This window comes from Moschus berezovskii, chromosome 11 (assembly GCF_049115385.1).
Source record: "Moschus berezovskii isolate FMDL1 chromosome 11, NW_MosBer_1.0, whole genome shotgun sequence".
Lineage (NCBI taxonomy): Eukaryota > Metazoa > Chordata > Mammalia > Artiodactyla > Moschidae > Moschus > Moschus berezovskii.
In genome coordinates, this window is record NC_142470.1 from 5,877,738 (window position 1) to 5,897,393 (window position 19,656).

Consider the following 19,656-nt stretch of genomic DNA (forward strand, 5'->3'; position numbering starts at 1 on the left):
TTTTCTCAATAAAACGGGCGGGGGGGACCGCGGGGGAAACAGTAGAAAAGGATTACACGATCTAATTTCAGGGGTGTACACTGGATGGCATCACCGACTCGATGGACATGAGTTTGGGTGAACTCCGGGAGTTGGTGATGGACAGGGAGGCCTGGCGTGCTGTGATTCATGGGGTCGCAGAGAGTTGGACACGACTGAGCGACTGAACTGAACACAGTCAAATGAAAACATGTTAGCCCAAACTGTCGAGTTTACAGAACCAGCCAATGACCCATGCAACCATATCCACACATGCCATAACCCATTTTTATGCAACTAAAATGTACCCTCCTGGTCCCCTTTTTCACTCTCCACGTCTCCCCAGAGCAATGCACCAGGCAGAATATGCCCATCTCTAAAGGGATCCACTCAGCACACCTAACCTACACTATGGTCTTCCACTCTTCATAAACCGTGTTCTCATTTAATCCTTACTGTAGCCCAGTAACACAAGTAATGTATACAGACGAGAAAACCAAGGAAGATGTGAGTTACTCAAGGTCACTGGCCTAGTCATGTGACAATTTGAGCCCAGACTGATACTACCCCAAAGCCTTGAATTTTCTCTTGTACCATTCAATATCAAGAAACTGTTGATCTGATATTTAGTTGATATTTTAGAAGTTGCTACTGATAGGGGAAAACCAGTCACATTTTAGGTGTCGTATGTTCAGTTGTTGTGTATTTTAGAAATATTTCTGCTGGATTGGGAAATGGTGCTGATTTTCTATATTGGCTTGTAAAACTAGAGTTCCTTGGAGGTACTGAATGTGAAGCAAATTCATTAGCAGAATTTATATTTAGATGTTAATTGGGTTAGCTTTGCTCTATCACCAAGTAGTCTGGCTGATGAACATCATCCTGGCTTATAGATCAGTCTTCAAGCATCAACACCCTGTTCCCTTTATTTACCCATCACTTTATCCTTACCATCACCCTAACTTTTCTCTTTGAAGATTTCACTTTTTATTCCTCTTCAAGCTTGCATCATTTCCTACACATCTTCATTCTTCACTCTCTAGCTTAAAATTGACCAATCAAATCAGAGCTCTAACCCACACTTCTTGAACTAATAAATCATTCACAAGCATTATTGAGCCCCTGTGTGCCAAGCACTGTCCTAGGTGCTGGGGTACAAATGAGGCGTGGGGGTGGAGGGGCTCATCCTTGTCTCCCACAGCAGACATGGGAGGGACAGGCAGTATACAAAATGAGTAACAATCCAAAGTGTAGGTCTCAATGCTGGAGATAAAATTTCTGGGCCCCCTTTACTTTCACTGTCAGTCCAACCCCTTCTCTCAAGGGTTGCTTTATGATCCATCCCGAGAGCTTAAGCCTACCAATCCACAGTTGCTAATGAGCTTTAATGAAGTCACTTTAATTATCTGAATGGCTTTCATTTATAAACGAGGGTCATATCAAACTTTACAAGGTTATCATGAGAATCAAATGGGACTTTATTTCCCATAAATATTGACTATGCTTTAGAGGCCAGCAGCACTTGATTTAAAGGTTTATCCTTACTCACTATTTACTTTCTGCCATTTTCTAGTTTTAGGTGAACCCCCAAGCAAGACTATAATATTTTTTTTCCAAAGATGCTATAGAATGATACTCTTAAGGACTTAAAACTAGAATCCAGAGCCCAGCAAATACCTGACAGTCAGAAGTAAATAAATGTTGCCAAATTTGAATAAATCCCTTTAAGGTCATATATTCCACTAAGAGTGACTCAGTTCAGCCTAATTTTGTGCTCACGCTTATAAAGCAAAGCAACCTACACATTGCTAGAGGAATTCAGAACCGGTGTAAAAACTTCAGATTAAAAAAAAAACAAAAAACCTACTGAAATAATGCTTAACAAGGGCACCCTCTAGTGGGCCACAAAAAAAGTAGATAATCACCCAAAAAGATGTTTTGAGACTTTTATACATTGGTATTTCCACTTAGTAGGTAATCACTATTCAGGATATACTGAGTGAACAGTACGGGCTGGCAGCTTGGGAGACCAAGTGAGAAGGGCAAACGTTCAACGAACCCACTTATGGCCCTGATCAAAACCAACCCAAAGCAGGGATGCAGGCTCCCATCCTTCCCCACTCCCTTCTCTTCAGGGACATACAAGCTAGAACATGTTCTCAGAAAGAAGGGAGCAGACCTAAAGCTGCCTGTACAATACTCAGCTGTTCGCAAACCCCTCAAAACAGGTGACAGACTGAATAATATTATAAAGACATACAATTCAACAACAAAGAGCTATGTTTCAAAACTGTCACATGCTCCACATTACTACTGAAACTGCCCTCAGTTTAAATTTTACTAGGTGTTCCAGGTTTAAATTTAAAGGCCTCTGTCAGAAGAATTTCTATCTCCCAAGTCGTCCTTCACCTGAAGTTAACTCCCAAGTATTACATAGAATACAAGAACAGAAACAGTGATGCCACATATATAAATTAAAAAAAAGAAAAAGCTGCTCACCAAATAGCATTCTCATATACTGACTTTAAAAGAACTGTTTACCCCAAACCCAAATCAGGGCACCATGTTTAGAAAGTCATTTGAAAAAGAATGCATATGAATTCTAGCCATTCTCAGTGAGACAGAACTTCAGTATCTTGTTTTTACCTTTCAACCCTGAATTATTCAAAAGTAAATGCATTGCTGCTTCAGTTATAGGAGGAAAACCTTTTCTTTTTCCATCTCCACTTTTTTTACTTTTTTTTCACGTTTATTAGAGCACCCAAAACATTCATTCTCTCTCTCCTCAATTATTCAGCTTCTTACAGATCATCCTCAAAGGCAAAACAGATTAAGGCAGCCTGGCGGGGATGTACTTACGTCTGTCACTAGGAGGAACATGTAACAGGAAATGAGATTCCAACCAAGCAAAAGGCTGCTTGGTTGCTGTGTTCTTCCACTGACTCTTGGGTCATTTTACCAAGCTACACTCCTCAGTGTCATTCTCGCTGTAGAGGAGGTGGGAATGGAGGCCAAAACAGACAACTGAGGGGATCAGAGAGGCTATGTTTTACACAGGGGCAATTTCATGGGGCACTATGTCTGGTGAGTTGACGGTGACTACAAAAGAGTCCCCGTCCGATTCCAGGATAGGAGTCTGTTCGGCTGGAACTCTGAATGCTTTTAAGGGCCTGAAACTACCCGTAGCACCAGAAGTCTGTGGGCAACTCAAGGGGTCGGCAGCAGTCATCACCTTCCCCCTCGCTTTGCCTTAAAGCAGGAGAAAGCAGGACTTCGGGGTAGAGGCAGCCCAATGTAGGTCCCTGATGAATTTCCCAGTTCTTCACGGAGCTGCGCACAGGGACAGCCAATCAGATTCTCCACTTTCAAGGACTGCTCTGCTCGGGTCCACACAGTCCTGGCCTTCGGATGCTTCTTCTTACCCCTCCTGTTCCAAAAGCCTCTGGCGTGTTTCCATCACAATTTCCTCCATTATTTCTGGCTTTAAGATGTCTTTGATCTGAAAAAGAAAGGACAAAAGGTAATTTGTTCAATCAATAAGCACACCATTGAGCTGACCCAAATGTAAAAGCCAAGCCTAGCTAACACGAGCCTTCTGTTTCCGTTTATCAGAGGCTATGTGTTGCAAGAGAGGATCTGCCAGAACCAGTTTAATAAATCAGCAAGGTTCTCTGGGATATAGCTAACAAGAACAACAAAGCTACTACTCCAGCATTCACTAGAGGGGCAGCTAAAACTGGGATGGCCAGGACGAAGTCCAGGGGGTCGCTATCATAAACCAGCCCCACCTGGCACCCCCAACTGCCCACAGACCCTTACATGGACAGCAGACATTGAGAATATTATCAGCATCTCAGGGAAAGTTCTACCAGGCAACAAGGGTGTCCATCAGGTGAGTTCGTATTGATGGACATGGTAAAGGTACGTGGGGGGGCAATGGAGCAGATGACACGCCACACCTGCTCACAGATCAGCAAGAAGGGGAGCCCTGGGTGTTGTACCTGATGTTGAAGGGATGCTTCATAGCAGTACAGGATGCTGGTATCATACAGCATCATCCTCTGAGTTGCCAGCGAGACGATGCAGTTCCGGAGCCGGGAGATCACCTCTCGATCGCCAAGGGAGACCGGCTACCAGGGGTGGCAAACAGAATCAAGACCAGAACGAGTGAACGGTTACAGCAGATCACAGGAATCATTTATAACTGAGGCAGGATCACTCTGGGACTCCAAACCAAGCTAACTGCTGACTCCAGGGAAGATGAAAAAGGATGGCTCCCTCAGTGGCTTTTTGGCTGTTACCCTGCAACTTTGCCATCTGGGCCAACAGAGATCAAAGTCGCTGATTTCATCTCTCTAGAACAAGACAGGGCAGCAGACTTCAATGGAAATGCAAACGCAGCAGTGAGAAACGGGGAGCGCCCCCACCTGCCGCAGAAGCACAGAACCCACCAAATGCCTCTCCATCCCAACAGGGGCAACGGTGGGCGGCGGGTACTCACCTCCAGGTTTGCGATGAACCCCCCTGCATCGTCTTCTTTGTGCTCAGGGGTTGGGTAGACCCAGATGAAGCCGTTGTTGCCCAGGATCACTGAAGCACCACACGGCAGGTCATGGAAGTGGGTCTTCTGCCGTTTCACCAGGGAGGGGGAGACCTGAACCAAAACGCCCTGACCTAGCTAAAAAAAATATATATCGTACATTAAGTCACTGTAGGATCACCAGTGAGGTGACTATAAAGCAAAGTACAGACTGTGTCCTAGGGAGGCTGGAATCAGGGTCCTTGCTGGTGCTAACTGCCATGACATGCACATGCAAAATAAAGACACTTTCTGGAGGCGTGTGTCATTTACACATCCCAACAGAAGGTGACTTTCACTCTCTTCTCCACCATTTATTCTCCTTTGTGAGCGTCATCATGTTCTGATCCAGGGCTGGTGTGACGGCTGAGAGAAGGTACAGCCGATGAGGATGTGGGCTTGAGCCTCTTGAGGGTCAAGGAGCACTGCCCTGTTCCACCTTGATCCCAACCGCCTGTCCTGCCCATGAGATATGCCACTGGAGAAGGGGACCGGACTTCCAGGGGGCTGGGTGCAAAGACGTCCCTGGTCCTGGCGGGTGAGCTCAAGCCCACATCCCGCAGAAGGTGCATATGCTACAGGCCCCAGGCCCACAAAGGTCAGCACAGGCAGTGCGCCTGTCTCCTCTCCTGATTCAAGGGTGCGGCGTGGCTGGCTGCAGCCACTCCACTGACCAGCGAGGTTTCTTTTCCACTCAGAAAATGAGAAAGTTCACCCAGACAAAGCCGAGACTGACTCATCATTTGTTTAGGAAAACATGTTGTCATTAAAAAAATAAATAGCCTCAATAATGTCTGTCACCTTATAGCAAGAAAAGCAAAATTTCTTTTAGAGGCTCAAGTGACAAACCCATCTTTCCTAACAATAATATCCATTTTCTTGACTGGACGTGTCCAAGGGCCAGGGGCCATAGTGTTTCATCTCACACATCTCCCTTAGCTGCAACTCAGTGCTGAGGCCATGCAAAGCCACTGCACCCCTTAGTAGAGAGCAGAGACAGCCGCGGGGCCAGGGCCCAGGGTCATAGGGGCTCTTCTGCCAGAGCAATCTCCTCCACAGAAAAAGGGTGAGGGTTGTCGTCCTTTACAATGCTACCAGCCCACACCGTGAGTCAGCGTGTGCAATGTCAGCCTGTTAACCCTTAACTTCCTGGCGCTTTAGGCCAGAATTCCAGAGACAGCTGGAGACCGGGAAATGGATTTGAAGTCTCACTCATCCAATGAGTCACCCAGACAACAACTTACTTTTCCGTATTTGAGACTCCTCGTGTGCAGAGAGATGGCTCCATCAGAAAACACTGCCTGGACCTCAGCCTGGTCGGTGATGAAGGAACAAACACTTTCTTATCACCTGTGTCCCTGGTTCCCCCTCCATCCTTGCGTCTGTGACCACCAGTCACAGCTGTAGATGGGATTGGAGGTCACACTGCTGTGACTTAACCTCTCCCCCTTGGCTGTCATGAATATCCTGACATGAACACCACCTTTTCTCCTTCCTGGGATGAAAGTTAACATCACCAGGAAACTTTGAGCTGGCTTCAAGCATGAGCCACCATTAAGTTACAAGACCCAGAAACACGACTGAGCAGCAGCAGGTCTGAATAAGAGCTGGAGGGTCAGCCTGAGCTGAGGAGATGGGGCGGGGAGGGATAAATTAGGAATCTCGGAGTAACATATACACACTGCTATGTATAAACAGATAAATAAGAACCTACTGTCTAGCACAGTAACTCTACTCAATATTTTGTAATAACATATACAGGAAAATAATGTGAAAAAGAATATACATTTACTCATATATGTGTGTGTATAACTGATTCTCTCTGCTATACACATGAAACTAATTGCAAGCATGCGTGCTCGGGCGCTTCAGTTATGTCTGACTCTTTGCAACCCCCTGGACTGTAGCCCACCAGGCTCCTCTGTCCATGAGATTCTCCAGGCAAGAATACTGGAGTGGGTAGCCACTGCCTTCTCCAGGGGATCTTGCCAACCCAAGAACTAAATCCCCGTCTCTTACGTCTCCTACATTAGCAGGTAATTTCTTTACCACTAGCACCACCTGGGAAGCCCCCAAAAGTAACTATACTTCAATTTTTTTCAAATGTATATTTTTTTAATGTAAAAAGAAAAGAGAGAGAAAGGCTGCAGCAGAGGTCTTAGCTCTTGGTCAAGGCCAGGATTACAAGTTTCTCCTGTGAGAGACCTACAATTTAAGCCCCATTTCCCAGCTCCACAGCAAACACAAAGATGCTGGAAGACAAGGTGAAGGATACACTGATAAGGTCCCCTTCCTGTAAGAAACCTCTCATTGCCAGCTCGTCTTCTGCAGATCTTCGCCTCTGAAACACACAAGGAGAAGGCCACGTTAGGGAGTCCGACCCTAAACCGAGATCTTGCTCTATCTCTTCTTTCTCTTTCACTTTCTCCCAAGACCTCTGAAGGCAGCCACCGCGTGCACACACCAGGGTAGGTAACCCATGCCACTCAAAAAAGACAAAGCCGTGACCACTACTTTCTGTCTTACAGACCTTCCCGTGGCTCCTCTTCTTTGAATAATATTCAGACTCCTTATGTGATTTGCCAATCCCTAGTCGAGCCTACCAACCTGCCGTGGCGGCCCACCACGCTCCAGTAGGACCAGCTACCTCCAGCTTAACTGTATCTTTGCTCACACTTTTCCGTTTATCTCAGATTCCTGAACTCATCGTTAAAATTCTAGCCATCCTTCAAGGATAGGATCAACTTCAACATTCATTTTCCCTATAAGCTTCTCACGGGGAATTTAATCATGCCTTTTGTACAATCACATACTTGTTTACTCTTGGACTGCGGGTATTTAGACCAGTTATCTCATAGTCCCTGCTAGTCTAAGCTCTTTCAGGAACTGAAAAAGCTCAGGTTCCTCTCAGGTTCTCCAGAGAGAGAAGCACCATGAGCCTCTCTGTAAATAGATGCTGGCCTGAAGATAAGGCCGAATCACGGTATTTTACAAAAGGAAACAGCTTAGGTACTGTGGTTGTCTGGAATAACCAAATGTCATTAGATTCATGTAAAGCTGATTTGTAAACACAGTTTTTTAAGCAAGACCTTCACTGAGCAAAACTGATATACCCAGAAAAGGAAAATTATTAGCACCAAGCATCTGAGAGAGCTTCTCTCAACTGTCCTTTGGGATCTCCCCACAGACATCCCAGATTCTACCACATACCAACTGCTGCCTGAGTTGGGAGGCCTGGGCCAAGTGAAAAGCCTACGTGTACATCCAGACAGCAAAATTCACAGCAGACAAACAGGAGTACAAATGGCAACCTCAATATAAACCAAAGTTCTCTGGTGGAGCAAGGGATCCCAGCACTCTCACCAGCAAGTTATACACAGTCCCAGCTGGAGATCCTTACCAGCTCTCCTCCGGGAAGGTTCATGGATGAGAGAAGCAAGACTGAATCCAGCCTGGAGTTGGTCTCCACCTTCCACCTCTTCTGTTGAACCTGCAAAACAAAGGAACCCCACATCTGGACACATACTCCAGAGGCCAGAGCTCACACTGTAAATGACCAATAAACCCCATGGGACAAACCATTGACATCAAACTGTTTACAAACAAACCGTTTACATCAAAGGTCACGTAAGAGCCAAACACAATGAATCCTTCTTTCGTGTAACTGCGTATAATAGGACGACTATCTCATTCACTAGATCACCAGCTCACTTTGACTTTGTAAAAACCAATCTGATAAGACTTTACCTCTGTGATTCTCCCCACTACAATGTCTCCCACTTCACCATTATATCTGAAAGAAAAAGCAGAAGGTCCTCCATCAGTGAAAAGACTCCATGACAAGACCGAGTACCATTTGAGATTTCAGTTAAACAGCACGCAGGCCTGGACCAGGCACCACATTTGGTAAATTCACATAACCATGCTGTTCAAACTTAGTTTCAGGAACTGACACCTTCCAACATTCCTATGCATATAAAGTCTCCATCAACTATTCTTACACGGTTTATTGCAAGTTCATTAAGTCTGAAACCCCTTATTTTGTTAATTGCATGAAAAATGGATGCGCATCGGATATTTTCTGGTGGGCTCTGGAACACAGACGAGTTCTGCATCAGCCAGAGGAAGAGAAAGGAAACTGAGCCAGGGTACTAGCCAAACCAGCCTACTCATGCCTCCCCCGCCGCTGGCCGCATGTCTCAGACCCTTCCCTAACTCCTCCTCCCAACTCTGATGATGGATTAGAGCCTCCACACTGAAGGCTGTCCTTGGGCCTCTTCTCTTTCCAGCCCACACTCACTTGGTGAGCTTACCCAGCTCGAGGGCTTTAAATATCACTGATGAGTCCACCACTCCCCTGAATTCAGGCTCTAGCTCTAGTCAACTGCTGGCTACCCAGCACCTTCACTTATGTGACTAAGAGGAATCTGCATAACTTACAAACCTCAAACAAAGCTTTCTAGCAGCCCCTTCAATTCCTAGCAAATGGATCCTCTCCCAGTGGTCACCAGCCCAGGAAACAGCAACTCCACCCCTCTAGTTCTCAAGTCACAGTCATTGCAGTCTTTGGGGGAACCCTGTGTATCTCCCTCCTCCCTTCTCTCTCCTGCTCTGGGACAAGTCCAGCAGCAGATTCTAGTACCTCTATCTTATCAATATAGGCAGAAATTAAAACGCATCCCAAAGGAAGAAGTAAAACTATCTCTTCTCACAGACATAGTCCTACATGTAGAAAATCACACATACAAAATCCTACAGCTTTTCACGGTAAATACACTCAGAACACAAAAAACACGCAGAATTGATCACTATTCCCCATTTCTTTGGTTATCACCTTAGTCCAAGCCACCATCAACTGAGGCAATGAAAACAGCTAGAATCTGTCTCCCTAACCCTGCCCCACCCCTGCCCCCAACAGCAGCCTGAGTGATTTCATTAAAACAGAAGTCAGATCATGTCCTTCTGCTCCACCTGCTCCAGGGCCTTCCTAGACTGCACAAAGTGGAAGTCAGAAATGTTTATCGTGGCTGCAGGGCATGCAGACTGCCTCCCTCACCTCTCTGCATCTGCTCCAGCCCCACTGGCTTATGTTCTGGGGCTAACCTTTATTGAGCTCCTCGAGGCAGGCAGCTCTCTGTGTAAAGTACTTTATACACACTATCTCAGTGAATTCCAGTGGAAATCCTACCCAGGAGGTCAAGCAAGGTCTCATTTTGCAGAAGAGGGAACCAAAGTTTGAAGAGATCAGATACCACAGGGAAACCTTTGAAGCCTTCCCCTACGTACAGTCATCTCTACCCTTCCTACAGTCATGTTCCCGAAATCCCAGATCTACAGAATGATAGGGCAGGCAGGGCTGGGGGTATGGAGTATGTCATGGCCGAAAAGACCTGGCTATGCAACTCAGTTCAGTTCAGTCGCTCAGTCGTGTCCAACTCTTTACGACCCCATGAATCACAGCACGCCAGGCCTCCCTGTCCATCACCAACTCCCGGAGTTCACTCAAACTCATGTCCACAGAGTCGGTGATGCCATCCAGCCATCTCATTCTCTGTCGTCCCCTTCTCCTCCCGCCCCCAACCTTTCCCAGCATCAGAGTCTTTTCCAGTGAGTCAACTCGTCGCATGAGGTGGCCAAAGTACTGCAGTTTCAGCTTTAGCATCAGTCCTTCCAATGAACACCCAGGATCGATCTCCCTTAGAATGGACTGGTTGGATCTCCTTGCGGTACAAGGGACTCTCAAGAGTCTTCTCCAACACCACAGTTCAAAAGCATCAATTCTTCGGCGATCAGCTTTCTTCACAGTCCAACTCTCACATCCATACATGACCACAGGAAAAACCATAGCCTTGACTAGACGGACCTTTGTTTGCAAAGTAATGTCTCTGCTTTTTAATATATTATCAAGATTGATCATAACTTTCCAACCAAGGAGTAAGCGTCTTTTAATTTTATGGCTGCAATCAGCATCTGCAGTGATTTTGGAGCCCAAAAAAACAAAGTCTGACACTGTTTCTTCCATCTATTTCCCATGAAGTGATGGGACCAGATGCCATGATCTTTGTTTTCTGAATGTTGAGCTTCAAGCCAACCTTTTCACTCTCCTCTTTCACTTTCATCAAGAGGATTTTGAGTTCCTCTTCACTTTCTGCCATAACGGTAGTGTCATCTGCATATCTGAGGTTATTGATATTTCTCCCAGCAATCCTAATTCCAGCCTGTGCTTCTTCCAGCCCAGCGTTCCTCATGATGTACTCTGCATATAAGTTAAATAAGCAAGGTGACAATATACAGCCTTGACGCACTCCTTTTCCTATTTGGAACCAGTCTGTTGTTCCATGTACAGTTCTGACTGTTGCTTCCTGACCTGCATACAGGTTTCTCAAGAGGCAGGTCAGGTGGTCTGGGATTCCCATCTCTTTCAGAATTTTCCATAGTTTACTGTGATCCACACAGTCAAAGGCTTTGGCATAGTGAATGAAGCAGAAATAGATGCTCTTCTGGAACTCTCTTGCTTTCTCCATGATCCAGCGGATGTTGGCAATTTGATCTCTGGTGCCTCTGCCTTTTCTAAAACCTGCCTGAACATCTGGGAATTCACGGTTCACATATTGCTGAAGCCTGGCTTGGAGAATTTTGAGCATGATTTTACTAGCGTGTGAGATGAGTGCAATTGTGCGGTAGTTTGAGCATTCTTTGGCATTCCCTTTCTTTGGGATTGGAATGAAGACTGACCTTTTCCAGTCCTGTGGCCACTGCTGAGTTTTCCAAATTTGCTGGCATATTGAGTGCAGAACTTTAACAGCATCATCTTTCAAGATTTGAAATAGCTCAACTGGAATTCCATCACCACCACTAGCTTTGTTCGTAGTGATGCTCTCTAACGCCCACTTGACTTCACATTCCAAGATGTCTGGCTCTAGGTCAGTGATCACGTTATCATGACTATCTTGATCGTGAAGATCTTTTTTGTACAGTTCTTCTGTGTATTCTTGCCACCTCTTCTTAATATCTTTTGCTTCTGTTAGGTCCATACCATTTCTGTCCTTTATCAAGCCCATCTTTGCATGAAATGTTCCCTTGGAATCTCTAATTTTCTTGAAGAGATCTCTTGTTTTTCCTATTCTGTTGTTTTCCTCTATTTCTTTGCATTGATCACTGAGGAAGGCTTTCTTATCTCTCCTTGCTATTCTTTGGAACTCTGCATTCAGCTGCTTATATCTTTCCTTTTCTCCTTTGCTTTTCGCTTCTCTTCTTTTCTCAGCCATTTGTAAGGCCTCCTCAGACAGCCATTTTGCTTGTTTGAATTTCTTTTCCATGGGGATGGTCTTGGTCCCTGTCTCCTGTACAATGTCACGAACCTCCGTCCAGAGTTCATCAGGCACTCTATCAGATCTAGTCCCTTAAATCTATTCCTCACTTCCACTGTATAATCATAAGGGATTTGATTTAGGTCATATCTGAATGGTCTAGTGGTTTTCCCTACTTTCTTCAATTTAAGTCTGAATTTGGCAATAAGGAGTTCATGATCTGAGCCACAGTCAGCTCCTGGTCTTGTTTTTGCTAACTGTATACAGCTTCTCCATCTTTGGCTGCAAAGAATATAATCAATCTGATTTCGGTGTTGACCATCTGGTGATGTCCATGTGTAGAGTCTTCTCTTGTGTTGTTGGAAGAGGGTGTTTGCTATGACCAGTGCGTTCTCTTGACAAAACTCTATTAGCCTTTGCCCTGCTTCATTCCGTGCTCCAAGGCCAAATTTGCCTGTTACTCCAGGTGTTTCTTGACTTCCTACTTTTGCATTCCAGTCCCCTATAATGAAAAGGACATCATTTTTGGGTGTTAGTTCTAAAAGGTCTTGTAGGTCTTCATAGAACTGTTCAACTTCGGCTTCTTCAGCGTTACTGGTTGGGGCATAGGCCTGGATTACTGTAATATTGAATGGTTTGCCTTGGAAACGAACAGAAATCATTCTGTCGTTTTTAAGATTGCATCCAAGTACTGCATTTCGGACTCTTTTGTTGACCATGATGGCTACTCCATTTCTTCTAAGGGATTCCTGCCCACAGTAGTAGATATAATGGTCATCTGAGTTAAATTCACCCATTCCAGTCCATTTTAATTCACTGATTCCTAGAATGTCTATGTTCACTCTTGCCATCTCCTGTTTGACCACTTCCAATTTGCCTTGATTCATGGACCTAACATTCCAAGTTCCTATGCAAAGAGGCGCGGCCGAGAGGAGCTACCCCACGCCTGAGGCCAGGGCCAGCGACCGAGAGGAGCTGCCCCACGTCCAACAGGCAGTGGCAGTGTGGGCGCAGGAGGGCCGAGAGGAGCTACTCCACGTTCAAGGTCAGGAGGGGCGGCCTTGAGGAGATACCCCTCGTCCAAGGTAAGGTACAGCTGCTGCACTTTGCTGGAGCAGCTGTGAAGAGATTTTCCACGACCGAGGTAAGAGAAACCCAAATAAGACGGTAGGTATTGGGAGGGGGCATCAGAGGGCAGACATACTGAAATCATAATCACAGGAAACTAGTTGATCTGATCACATGGACCACAGCCGAATGTGGTCCACTGGAGAAGGGAATGGCAAACCACTTCAGTATACTTGCCTTGAGAACCCCATGAACAGTATCAAAGGGCAAAATGATAGGATACTGAATGAGGAATTCCCCAGGTCGGTAGGTGCCCAGTATGCTACTGGAGATCAGTGGAGAAGTAACTCTAGAAGGAATGAAGGGATGGATCAAAAGCAAAACCAATACCCAGTTGTGGATGTGACTGATGATAGAAGCAAGGTCCGGTGCTGTAAAGGGCTATGCAACTCAGATGCCACCAAATATACACCTCGTGCTCTCACCTGGTTTTCAAAGCTTTTACACAGATCAACTTGTTTACTCTCTCCACGGAGCCAGCCACAGATGCAATGAGCTTCTCTTCCCCCATGTAGGTTCCATGGCCTCTGTTGCAACAGGAAAATACAAAGGATACCAGGGTAATACTTGAGGTGACCTCTCACAGCCAGAACAATGTGTTCCTCAAACCTGATGCCTCCTGCCTCAAAGACAGGCTTTAGTGATGGTTGCCACCTCTGCCTAAACACTCCTTCTTTAGAGTCCTACGTGGCCATCTCCTTCATTGTACTCAAGTCGACTCAAATGGCACTCTTTCCACCAAGCTTTCCTCGACTCTCCCATTTGTAATAGTCACCCGCCCTGCGGCTGCCACCCCCACCATATTTCCAACTTATGCTCCACTTACCCTGCTTGACTTCTTAATTTTTTTCTACTGCGTTTACTAGCAATTATTCTGAATAACTTGTTTGTCGTGCTTATTTCTTATCTGTCTCTCTCAGAACATATAGTCCACCAGGACAGAGATTTCCTCTTTGTTCAATTTATACCCCAACCACAAATATTTACTGACTGCATGAATAAAGGACTTAAGATTGCCTGGGAACCAATAATGCCAAACTAAGAGGTTAAAGGAGATCAATCCTGGGTGTTCATTGGAAGGACTGATGCTAAAGCTGAAACTGCAATACTCTGGCCACCTCATGCGACGAGTTGACTCACTGGAAAAGACTCTGATGCTAGGAAAGGTTGGGGGCGGGAGGAGAAGGGGACGACAGAGAATGAGATGGCTGAATGGCATCACCGACTCTGTGGACATGAGTTTGAGTGAACTCCGGGAGTTGGTGATGGACAGGGAGGCCTGGCATGCTGTCATTCATGGGGTCTCGGAGAGTCGGACACGACTGAGCGACTGAACTGAACTGAACTGAAGAGGTTAAAGGGCAATGAAATAAATGCTGCACCTCTTTCATATGCATACGGGGGAGGGCGGAAGCAGGCTGAGGTATCAGTAGTGTTGACCCCTGTGATGGTGATAGCACGGTGAGTCTTACTTTTTTTTCATAAGCATTACCCCTCATGTAATCCTTCCCTGGTGGACAGTAAAGAACCTGCCTGCAATGTAAGAGACCTGGGTTGGATCCCTGGGTGGTGAAGATCCCCTGGAGAAGGGAATGCAACCCACTCCAGTATTCTCGCCTGGAGAATTCTATGATCAGAGGAACTTAGCAGGCCACAGTCCACCGGGTCGCAAAGGGTCCGACATGACTGAGGGACTAACTCTTCCACACTTTCACGGAATCCTCACCACTCTCTGGAATAGTTGTCATTATTTTACAGATGAGGAAACTGACCTCGGAGAGGTGATACAGCTAATATTGTGATGGCAGCAGGACTGGAACCCCAGCTGCCCTTAAGTTGGAGCCTGCCCTCAAAGTTATCTATTCTGGTGCATGTAACATAATATATTTGCATGCCCCCTAAGCCCAAAATGGTAACCCATTCCAGTATTCTTGCCTGGAAAATCCCATCGACGGAGGAGCCTGGTAGGCTACAGTCCATGGGGTCGCAAAGAGTCGGACACGACTGAGCGACTTCACTTTCTTTCTTTAAGCCCAAACAATGACTCGTTCAAAAACCGTGCCCCTGGCTAGGAGATGGAATGCTGAGGGCTAAGTGGACGAAGTCAAAAACGCCCACCATCCCTTCCGCCGAAACCTGTGAAGAGGCCCCAGCTCCAGGTTCAACGAGGCAGGCTCAGAATCGGGGCCTGAGTCACAGGACCCACGAGTCATGGCTACCAGTGATCGGGACAGGAAGGTTTCGGGGGAGCTGAGGCAGCTGCAGACGGGGACATACAAGATGCAGGGAGTAGGAAGTCCGAAGCCTCGAAAACGAGGCAACTGAGATGCTCAGCAGATGCGCCCCGGGTACCGCGGGCACTTAAGATGCAGAACACAGGCCCAGGTTTCACGTGGAGAGAGCAATGCAGACGCCCCTTGCTGCCCAGAGTCCCCCACAACCCCACGTACCGCATGAAGCCTGTGTCCGTGGTGATCGTGTCCCCTGGCACCACTAGGTGCTTTTTACTCTCGCGGCCCAGGCTCTCGCTAAGAGGCTTCCGAGGGACGGGAAGCCTCATCTCCACCGCCATCTTGGCGCCAACAATTCGCGCAGGCGCAGCCCTGCGGAGTCACGCTTTCCGTCTCCGCAATTCCCAGCCGTCGCTCGTAGGGGCGGGACCTCAGAACAGCCGCCAATGGGAACTCACGGTTTGGCCTCCATGTTGGCTATTGGCAACCATTAGGTTAACACGAAGGGAAGGAAGGAGTCAAGTTGCCATTTTTACTATTGGCAAGGCTGCTCTTGTCAAATAATAAAACCTCAGGTTGCACAGAGTTTGACTTTTCAGCAAAACTCTTGTGCCCATCCTACTTACTGTTTTCCAGGGTTAGAAATAATTGTGAAGGGGGCCTCTGAGTTTCCTTCCAATTCAAAGCTGCTGAAATCTCTCTCTTTTTTTGGATATGCGATTGACCAGGAGGAAAGAGCCTCTTTTCGTACTGTTACTAATAGCCCCTGTATTCTACAGTACTGTCACCTCGTGAGTGCTAGTTCAGCACCAACAATCACCTACACCCCCAAACAGTGCTGCAGGTGCTGTTTCTATTCTTTCTTAAGCGAGCTGATTTCCCTGGTATTTCTTTTGGGAAAAGCAAGAAACCGTCTAAGAACACATTTAAATCTTGCCAAGCGGGTGTGTTTTGACAGGGAGGACAAATGGACACAATACAAAGATTTTCGCGTATGTTTACTCACACAGCGAAATGAGCCAGGAGCTGTCCTAAGGGTTCAGTGATGAACAGATGAAAGGATATGTGGTTTTATCTAGGCATCAGGAGTATTTCGCTTGTCCCTCTCCCCAGTTCCTACCCTCTCCCTCACCCTTGCCCTGCATGCTTTATAGCATCCACAACAGACTTAGTTTCAACCTCAGGGAATTGGAGCTGATCATTCTTCATGCAGGCTTCCCAGGTGGCGCTAGTGGTAAAGAACCCGCCTGCCAATACAGGAGACATAAGAGACACGAGTTCAGTCCCTGGGTGGGAAAGATCCCCTGGAGGAGGACACGGCAACCCACTTCAGTATTCTTGCCTGGAGAATCCCATGGATAGAGGAGTCTGGTGGGCTGCAGTCTGTGGAGTCGCAAAAAGTCGGGAGTCGAAGAGCTGGGAGTTGCAGTTGGGCAAGACTAAAGCGACTCAGCCCAGCCCAGCCCAGCACAGGGATTCTAAACAGGATGAAATGAAATAACTTGCATCAGCACCACTCACTGAGACCAGTAAATTAAGTCTGTTTTCTCCTGAAGATCCATCAGACCAATAGCCTGGTAAATCTTCAAAAGGATAGCATTTCTTTCACCTAAGCGTGGCTCACAACTACATGTGTCTAGAAAGCCAACCCTGTAAGGTAGTCAGTGATATAGATTCTAATTGCTCACAGGTCATCAGTAAGCGGACAGCCAGACACTTGCCCTCCTCCTTGCCTGGAGAAGGGGTTGAGTTCAGTTCAGTCACTCAGTCATGTCCGACTCTTTGTGACCCCATGGACTGCAGCATGCCAAGCCTCCCTGTCCATCACTAACTCCTGGAGTTTACTCAAACTCATGTCCATTGAGTCGGTGATGCCATCCAACCATCTCATAAGACAGAGGACAGAGGAGAAGGGGCTAGAGCCAAGAAAAGTATGAGAAAGGGTGCATCTGTTGAGTCTGTTGAGAAAGGGTGCATCTGTTGAGTCTGCTCTCAACCAGAAGAGGGCGGTGGTGTCCTTTGAAGCAGTGTAGCTCAGTCAGTAGCCTGGGAATGCTCCTAGACCAGGTTATAGTCTTGGGTTATAGTTATATGCTGGATTATAGTCTTGACACTATCCAGTTTCAAGGAAGGATGGACATAACCATAACCCCTCCCGTTCTCACGGCACTTTTGCTTATGGCACCTTTCACAATATTGGGATTGTGGATCTGTCATAGTAGATTCAGTGTCTGGTTCAGATAGGGGATCCCATGACCCCTGCATGGTGAGAGGGGCCAGGGAGCTCTCTGGGGTCTCTTTTATAAGGCACCAATCCCATTCAGGAAGGCTCCACCTTCATGACCTAATCACCTCCCAAAGGCCCCACCTCCTACTACCGTCACCTTGGGGTTAAGATTTCAAGATATGAATTTGGGGTGGACATAAACACTCAGTCCACTGCAGGTACCTTTTTAAAGAGGAGGAAACTGAGGCCCCAAAAAGGACTAGAATTCACACAGCAGTTGGCAGCAGGGCCATGTTCCTCCTGACCGCACCTGCTTCACCCTAAAGCCTGCACATCCTGGGCGTCTGGTGCTTTGCATTAAGCAAACGTTATGTTATTGGAATTCCCGGTGGTCGAGTAGTTAGGATTCTGTGCTTCCACTGCCAGAGTCCCAGGTTTGATCCCTTGTCAGGAACCTGAGATACCACAAGCTGTTTGGTGCAGCCAAAACAAAAACAAGAAAATATTGTGTTTTATATTCCTCACAGTCAGCTCATCTTGGAGGTAGACATTAGGATCCTTGATGGACGACTTTGCATCAAATCCCCAAGAGGCTTGTTAGAAATACTGATTCTTGAGCCCAGATTTAAGCACTGGGATTTTGTAAGAGGGGTCCAGAAGTCTATGAGTATGTGTCTGAACTCCCAAAGTGACATTAATTGCTGAACAGGCCTAACACTCACCATTTCCTCCCATATCCATCTACCTCCCCATCTGTGCGGCTCCAGGGCCATCACCCCAAGCCAGTGGCATCACCACCTAACTCAGTTCCCTAATTCTACCTTTACGATGCCTACACTCAATTTCTGTACAGCAGCCAGAGGTAGCCGAACTTATCTACAAAGCAGAAGCAGACTCAGAGACCGAGAGAACAGACTTGTGATCACCAAGCGAATAGGGGAGGGATGGATTGAGAGCTGGGGGTTAACAAATGCAAACTATTATATATGGATAAACAACAGGTCTTACTATATAGCACTGCTGCTGCTGCTGCTAAGTCACTTCAGTCGTGTCCGACTCTGTGTGACCCCATAGACAGAAGCCCACCAGGCTCCCCCATCCCTGGGATTCTCCAGGCAAGAACACTGGAGTGGGTTGCCATTTCCTTCTCCAATGTGTGAAAGTGAAAAGTGAAAGTGAAGTCGCTCAGTTGTGTCCGACCCTTAGCGACCCCATGGACTGCAGCCTACCAGGCTCCTCCATCCATGGGATTTTCTAGGCAAGAGTACTGGAGTGGCTTGCCATTGCCTTCTCCACTATATAGCACAGGGAACTATATTCAGTATCCTGTGATAAACCATAAAGTGAAAGTAACCCAGTCCTGTCCAACTCTTTGCGACCCCATGGACTATACAGTCCATGGAATTCTCCAGGCCAGAATACTGGAGTGGGTAGCCATTCCCTTCTCCAGGGGATCTTCCCAACCCAGGGATTGAATCCAGGTCTCCCGCATTGCAGGCAGATTCTTTACCAGCTGAGCCACCAGGGAAGCCTGATGAACCATATTGGAAAAGAATATTTTTAAAAAAGAATGTATACAAAAGTAAAGAAAAAAAAAAGAAAATTATTTTATGACAATGTGACTAAATAATTAGCTAATTAAATTTTAAAAGAATGCACATATACACATATATGTATAAAACTGTATATGTTCATATACATATGAACTGAATGGGGCTTACCAGGTAGCACAGTGGTAAACAATCTGCCTGCCAATGCAGGAGACACAGGAGACACAGTTTCGATCCGTGGGTCAGGAAGATCCCCTGAATAGAAATGATAACCCACTCCAGTATTCTTGCCTGAAAGATCCCATGGACAGAGGAGCCTGGTGGGCCACAGTCCATAGGGTTGCGAAGAGTGGGATGTGACTGAGCGGCTGAGCACATGAAACCAAATCACTTTGCTGCAGAGCAGAGCTTAACACAACATAGTAAACCAGCCATACTACAATAAAACCGTAACTAAAAAGGAAACAAACAAAATGAGCCAGACACATAAAGAAAAAACACACACTAAGTTCTCCTGTATAGCACACGGAACTATATTTAATATCATGTAATAAACCATGCCAGGCCTTCACTGGGAGCTCAAATGGTAAAAGAATCTTCCCGCAATGCAGGA

The 19,656-nt window shown here is 46.4% G+C and overlaps 1 protein-coding gene across 2 annotated transcripts; it reads right to left on the bottom strand.

The window, feature by feature from the left end:
• Positions 1–1,951: 1,951 nt before the first annotated feature.
• On the bottom strand, positions 1,952–15,624 carry EXOSC2 (exosome component 2). 2 transcript variants are annotated; one of them, XM_055400367.2, is made up of 9 exons: positions 15,486–15,624; positions 13,461–13,562; positions 8,345–8,390; positions 7,998–8,087; positions 6,873–6,938; positions 5,842–5,910; positions 4,520–4,696; positions 4,020–4,148; positions 1,952–3,517 (listed from the first exon to the last, which is right to left on the bottom strand). In XM_055400367.2, exons 1-9 carry the CDS (start codon positions 15,605–15,607, stop codon positions 3,437–3,439), a joined length of 882 nt encoding a protein of 293 aa, XP_055256342.1. In that variant the 5' UTR covers positions 15,608–15,624; the 3' UTR covers positions 1,952–3,436. The 2 variants fall into 2 exon arrangements, with proteins under 2 accessions (XP_055256342.1, XP_055256344.2); XM_055400369.2 differs by lacking the exons at positions 1,952–3,517; positions 4,020–4,148 and adding an exon at positions 4,158–4,373.
• Positions 15,625–19,656: the final 4,032 nt, after the last annotated feature.